At 37.5% G+C, this 7,513-nt stretch overlaps 1 protein-coding gene and 1 non-coding gene across 2 annotated transcripts; both read right to left on the reverse strand.

Moving 5' to 3' along the window:
* Nucleotides 1–1,896: 1,896 nt before the first annotated feature.
* On the reverse strand, nucleotides 1,897–2,271 carry LOC116116519. Its single transcript, XM_031402583.1, has one exon. The coding sequence runs from the start codon at nucleotides 2,269–2,271 to the stop codon at nucleotides 1,897–1,899; it is 375 nt and encodes a 124-aa protein (XP_031258443.1).
* A 2,338-nt stretch (nucleotides 2,272–4,609) lies between these two features.
* On the reverse strand, nucleotides 4,610–4,716 carry LOC116116524. The gene has a single exon (XR_004125823.1). It is a non-coding gene; the product is annotated as a small nucleolar RNA R71 (small nucleolar RNA).
* Nucleotides 4,717–7,513: the final 2,797 nt, after the last annotated feature.

Raw genomic sequence — 7,513 nt, forward strand, 5'->3', positions numbered from 1 at the left:
AAAACAATGGGGTGACACAAAGATGCTCAGTAAGTAAATCTTCTACCCTATACTCCCCGTACAAATCTGTTCGTACTCTTGTTACTCTCTCTAGTTCAATCTCTCTTGTTCTTTCTCTACTTCTAACTCTTACCATTCTTTTCTTTCTGTCTATTCTCATCACCCATGGAGAATATCAAAACCATACATGGATGAGATATTAAAGAATAACAATGCACTTTCTTTCTATTCTTTGCTTATTCTTATTCTTTGCCGGTCTTGGTCGATGCATGGATTTGGAACCCTTGGTCATGTGAGTTTACTCTCTCTCGTGTATAGCCCTCATTCGCATGTATTCTCATGGCTATACAGATTCTGTGTCTCATTCTCATTCCGCTCTCTCATGGTGGAGACCGCTTTCTCTCATGGCGGTTTACATGCGGGTAACTCTACACTCACGGGTTCCCCATCGCAGGACCTATTTTCTTTTCTTTTCTGTAGCACTTAATAATCAGTTTATTCTCTAGTGCTAGTTTCTTTCTTTCTCTTTATTCTAAGAGAATTAGTTCTTTTCTTTATCTCTATTCATAGAGTATTTCTTTCTCATTTCTCATATTTCTTTCTCATGTGATTGCTCAATTAAACATATGCATATGGATGGCTCATGCCTAAAATCTTTCTTATATGCATTCATGACATGCAAATATGCTATGTTGCATAAAGTAAGGTTCTCTACTTCTACTCATGCTTCTTTTAGACATTTCATCAAACAATATGTGTGCATACATAAACTCTATTCTAATTGTTAATGATATTTCTCTCTTAATCATCCAAAATAGGAGTTCAACTCCTTTAAAACATCATACATCCTGCAAGGAAAACACACTTCAAATATTCCTCTCAAATTCTTCTAATTCTATCCACACTTCTACCAAACTTTAACAACACAATCCACCCTTCTCATGGTGGAAATTCTTTCATATAACAACATTGAATTCATCAACTCATTTCAAACATAGAAATTCAAGCATTAAGCACATATATAAAATCTCTACACATCATTCAATCAAGTAAATCACAACTTAGGTGAATTTACTTACCTTAAGCTCAAGGAGAACCCACTTAAGCTTTCTACTCTTGAAGGCTTGATTCTTCCTCTTAAACCTTCAATACAAACTCAATAAGGATCCTACTCTTTCAACAATAAAACTTACATCTAGAGTAAGGATTCTCACCTTTTAGTGCTTAGGATCAACTTGTAACAATTTCTAGTCAAAAGCTCTTCAAAGATCCTTGGAAACTTGAATGAAAATTTGAGAGAAATAAAGGATGGAAGAGGCGGTGGTGAAGAAGCAAATGAAAGGGTTTCTAAAGCTAAACCATTAATATCTCATATTTTCTCCACTCTTTCCCAATATACCCTTGCTCCTTCTTTGAAATTCCACCTATGACCTTTCATTCTTTGTAAAAACAACCCCATTCAACCTATTCTCCATGCAATTTCCTTACATTTCACTCCCCACTTTTCCTGCTAATTACGGGTAGAATGGTCATTGAGTCCCAAAAGGAAGAATTCCCTAAAACTCAAGGAAAACAATTCAACCGAGTCTTCGCCGCGGCGAAAACTCACAACAACTACACGGGATGTAGCACTTCATCACCGCGGCGAAGCTTTCTTCTTCGCCCCGGCAAAGCCTGTAATATCTAGATTTCGCCAAGTCTTACAAATTCTCAGGGCATTCACTTAACCAAACTAAAACACCCTTTCAACTAAGGATAAACCAAGCAATATTAACAACATACAGACTCAAATGAGGATAAATCAACAAACATTCAAGCCATTCATCAAATCTTAACTACGTACCTCAAGTGGGGCGTTACAATTCTCCCCCTTTATAAGAATTTCGTCCCCGAAATTCAGACAAATAACTCCGGGTAACGATTTTGCATGTCTTGCTCAGTCTCCCAAGTAGCTTCTTCAATTTTATGGTTTCTCCAGAGGACTTTCACTAAAGGAATACTCTTATTCCAGAGCTTTTTAATCTTCCGATCAAAAACCTGAACTGGACGCTCCTCATACACGAGATTCTCTTCCACAATTACATCCTCTGTGCTCAATACATGGGAGGGATCACTTACATACTTCCGTAACATCAAGATATGGAAAACATCATGCACCTTGTCCATACTAGGTGGTAGTGCCAGTCTGTAGGCTACTTTCCCAGCTTGTTGCAACACTTCAAAAGGACCAATAAATCTCAGTGCTAGATTCCCTTTATTTCCAAACCGCATTACCCGTTTAAAGGGTGAAACCTTCAAGAAGACTCTATCACCCACTTCAAATTCAACTTCCTTTCTCTTTAAATCAGCATAACTTTTCTGTCTATCTTGGGCTTGTTGCATTCTGCTTCTAATCAGCCTCACATCTTCAATCAATTTCTGAGTCATCTCTGGCCCAATAGCTATATTCAACTCATCTTTCTCACCTACCTCATCCCAATGTAGTGGAGACCTACATTGTCTACCATACAAGGTCTCAAAAGGTGCCATCTTAATTGTAGACTGATAACTATTATTGTAAGTGATAATCCGTGAATTATACAGTTTTCATTAGACCTTTTTGTCGGATTTCAGGTACTTTCTAGTGCATTTTGACCTGAATTGTTGCTTAATTCTTTACTTTTCGTGTTTCAGGTTAAAATGGACATTTTGAGCAAATAAGGACAAAATTGGATATTTTTGACTTAGAAATTAGCAGATCTCAGAAGATAAGAGAGTTCAGAAACAGGATAAAGCACGATGAAGCTTGTTCCCAAGGGAGAGCACCGAGAATCAAAGAATCAAACGAAGAAGCAAGCAGAGTGGCAGTTCTGTAATTTTAGAACTTTTCAAGAAGCTTCGCCCCGACGAAGGAATTGTCTTCGCCGCGGCGAAGTAAGCCAAGGACGAGTGTGTCTACTTCATTCTTCACCGCGGCGAAGAATTCTTCTTTGCCGCAGCGACAGTCATTCTTTTCCATATTTGTTAAACGCATAGTTTCGTTTTGTGCGGGTTTTAGCTGGGTTATTTGGATGAAGTATAAAAGAAAAACTTAGCCTTTTGCCTAGGGGGTCTTCATCTTTTTAGGGTTAGCTACTTTTACATTTTTCTTAGTAACTTTGAGCGATTTGGGTTGTTAAAGGGAGAAGATTCGATTCTACTTAAAGGATTCATCTTTTGGGGAGATTTCTTATCTTATATCTCAGTTTCATTATGTTGAACTTGATTATTTCCGTTTTTCGTGTTTGTATTATTGATTTAGCTATGAACTAATCTTTTATGGGTTAGGGTTTTGATTGTAGTTTTAATGGGTTAAGTGTTAGATTGTTTTGTTTTCATATGAATCTGCTTTGGTTATGTGTTTACTCTGAATTTTAATGCTGTTTATGATGAACATGATGAGATTGAGAAATAATTCATGTTAGGCTTCTTGGGTAAACACCATTATAGTATTGGATGCTAGAGATAGATTCAAGAATTAATGAAATCATTGTAGGATTCTTTTGCTTAATGAGTTTGGAATTATTAATCTTCAATTTGTTGGGTGTGGAAGGTTAATAAGGATGAATAGGAAAACATAGCCCGAGAGGGTATGTTTAACACCTTAGTGAGTTCGATTTACAACCATTGCATATGAACGTGAATGTAGTGTAATTTTTAGGTTTAACCCATAAAATCCAAATGAAGTCAAAACCCTACCCGCTTTTCTTGAATTGATTATCCGTGTTTTCATATTGCTTTCTTAATTAAGTTTTAATCTTAAGTTAAATTTCATTGTCGTTTTCAATTAGAACTTGCTCCCACCAATCCAAAGAATTCGATTGCTTCAACTTGATAACATTAGGAAACTCAGTGCTTTGCTAACAATCCTCGTGGGAACGATACTCTACTTATCATTTTATTATTTTGTGTGACTAGTATACTTGCTACATTTTCCATGTTGTAAGAAACACGCATCAAGTTTTTGGCGCCGTTGCCGGGGATTGTTTTAAGTTAACATTGAGTTTTTCTTTAAGTTTAGCTAGATTGAAGTTTTAATTTTTGTTTTTAATTTTCAGTAGAATTGTGATCTCACTTTCCTTCACTTGTGTTCGTTTAGTTTATGCGAAGAGCAAGACGTCAACCAGTGGTTCCTGTTGACCTTGAGCTTGAGAGGACCGTGAGAAGACGTAACACAGAGAGAAGAGAAAGAGAGAATCTTGCTATAGAATCTAAAGAAGTAGTTGTTGAAATGGCTGAACAAGAAAACAGGACACTGAGGGAATTTTCAGTTCCCATTGTGGAATTTTCAGTACAAGCAAACAACTTCAAGATCAAGCCGGCAATCATCCAGATGATCCAACAGTCGGTTAGATTCAACGGTGATTTGAAGGAAGATCTGAATCAGCACATTGCAAATTTCCTGGAAATTTGTGACACCTTCAAGTCAAATGGAGTGTCAGATGATGCTATTAGGCTGCGGTTATTCCCGTTTTCATTGGGAGATAAAGCAAAGGGGTGGTTAATGGCATTACCACCAGGAACAATAACAACGTGGAATGATCTAGCACAGAAATTCCTGACCAAGTTCTTTCCTCTAGCTAAATCAGCGAAATTGAGAAATGATATCACATCATTTCTACAAGATGATGCCGAGTCATTATACGAGGCTTGGGAGAGATACAAGGAGTTAATGAGGAAGTGTCCATACCATGGTTTGCCAGTTTGGCTTCAAGTCCAAACATTCTACAATGGTTTGATGGGTAATGTGCAAACCATGGTGGATGCAGCTTCAGGAGGAGCCTTGCAAATAAGACACTAGAGGAGGCGTATGAGTTGCTTGAGGTTTTGGCAAGCAAACTATCAAAGACCAAATGAGAGGTTACAACAGGAAATCTTCGGTGTTAAGAAGTTGATGCCTCACAGCCATCTCAGCCCAACTCATGCACTTCAAAATAGTTGGGAACTATGTATGTAAACTCTATACAAGCACCTCAACTAACATGTGAATTTTGTGCAGGAAACCATGTGAGCAGCGAGTGTCAAGTGGGAACACATTTGCTTTGACATCTTATCAACGGAGCAAGTGAATTACAGAGACAACCAAACAACCCATACTCCACACCATACAACCCAGGGTGGAGAAATCATCCAAATCTGGCTTGGGGAAATCAGAACCAGCAAAGTAACCAATGGAACCAGAGGCAAGTTCCAAATAACCAACCAGGGGTGACCAATCAACTGGGAGATCAAAGAGTGACAAAGTTGGAAGACATGTTTGGTAAATTCATTCAAGAGTGGTAGCGTGCCAAATGCACCAAATTAATTAACCTTACTGACCTAACTATTGAATTGTAAAAAGGCAAGCAAGGGTCGATCCCACAGGGAATGACTCGATTAATTTCTATATTCTAAAACAATAAAACAACAAAAACGCAAATTAAACTCTAAACAGAAAACCTGACACAGTAATGAAAGGGGGTTTGTAATCAAGGCAAACAAAAGTAAAACAGAGAAATAAAATATCAGGTTAAACAATCAGCTCTTGGTTCAAAATCCAACTAAACATGCATTGGACATAAAGTAACCGTAACACTATTCATTCTCACATTATGAAACTACTGACCCTAGGAAAAACAAGCTCTGTTACCCGAATTCTCCCTTAGTTTGTCACTACTGAAACAAGCTCTTCGAGTAGATACTAACCCTTGAACAACCTAGAACAAGCTCTCTAAATTTAATTCAATGGCAGCCTTAAGAATTAGGAGAATAGATCAATCTAAGCAACAATCACGCAAGCTCGGATTATTTAACTTAGGTTATGTTATTCAAGAAATAGACCGAAAACTTGTCCATAACCAGCATCATCATGTGTCACTCATTGAATAGAAAAAGGACAATTACGAATCACAATTCCTAATTCTAACAGATAAAATTCCGATGAAATAATTCAGCAGGCCATTACTAAATCACCCAAACAGAAAATTATAAACAATTAAAACAGAATAACATAAACAATTCCAATAAAAACGAGATTAAGAACAATGTTACTGAAGTTAGGCTACACCAATGACATGAAATTAGGCTTCAAAATCCCCTTGAACTGAAGAAGAAAAATCAGCCTCACATCTTGACGTAGAAGATAAAAACTTAGAAAAATACTCTACTGCTGTTCTCCCTCTCCCCTGGTTAACCTAACACTCCTGAATAAATAACATGTTTTTCTCCTAATTCTACCCCAGGAATCATGGAAAATCTTTCCTAGAAGTTTCCTAAAAGATAGACTTCCAGATTTGACAAAATCTTATCAGATATGGATTCCAGAATTTGTCTCCAGCTTGTACCAGGATTCTCGCAATGTAAAAGATCTTTTCTGGGCTCGGTCACTTCATAAACATTGTAGTCCTGGATGTGTAGATGAATCTGGGCTTTTGAAACACCCGCTTTCGATATTTGACGCTCCAGTTAGGCCCATTCGAAGATTCAATACTCAGCCAGGAAATCCTTCCATGACTAGGATTCCAGGTCCGGTTTTGCAACAACTAATGAAGACACAAACGAACTCGGATTCTCGCCCATAATACCTTTCTGGAAAGCTTGATTTGTCAAATTTATTTTTTCTGAAGAACACTGTTGCAATCAAGAACTCTGACTCCATGAAAAATCTGAAAAACATAGCACTGGTCAGAATAACAAAAATCTGGAATTTCCTAATCTTTTACCACTTATTTCCTAAAGTCTATCCAACTATGCCAAACTCACAAAATAAACTCTAATCAACTCAAATAGGCATAAAACATGACAAAAAACATAATATGGAAGAATAAAAATATATAAATTACACTCTTATCAAAGAGACCACAGGTTTCATGAATGAAACGAGGACAAATTTTAGAAACCAAGGGGCATCCATTCAGAATCTTGAGGTACAGATGGGCCAATTGGCCGAGAAGCTTAATGATAGACCGCAAGGTTCTCTACCAAGCAGTACAGTGACTAACCCATGTGAGCAAGTAAATGCAATTTCGTTGAGAAGTGGGAGAGTCTTAGAAGAAGTGAGAGATCCAAGGAAAGAGGAAACTTCATCAGAGAAAAATGAAGAATCTGATGAGAAAATTGATGAAGAAATTGAAGCTGAAGAGAAACCACCCAGCCTGAGGAAAGATGAGCAGAAGCAGGAAAAAGGGAAAAAGAAAAAGAAAGAGAAATTGCCATTCCTCAAGATTCCACCAGAGTTGGCACATCACACTCCACCTGTACCCTTTCCTCAAAGACTCAGAAAAGAGAATCAGGATAAGCAGTTTATTAAATTTCTTGATGTTTTTAAAAAACTGCATATTAACATTCCTTTTGCAGATGCATTGCAACAAATGCCGAGCTACGCGAAATTTCTTAAAGAAATTTTGTCGAACAAGAGGAAGCTAGAAGATAAGGAAACGGTGATGCTTACGGAAGAGTGCAGCGCAATTCTCCAGTAGAAGCTGCCCCTGAAACTCAAAGATCCAGGGAGTTTTAC

The sequence above is a fragment of the Pistacia vera genome, unplaced genomic scaffold (assembly GCF_008641045.1).
Source record: "Pistacia vera cultivar Batoury unplaced genomic scaffold, PisVer_v2 Contig779, whole genome shotgun sequence".
Lineage (NCBI taxonomy): Eukaryota > Viridiplantae > Streptophyta > Magnoliopsida > Sapindales > Anacardiaceae > Pistacia > Pistacia vera.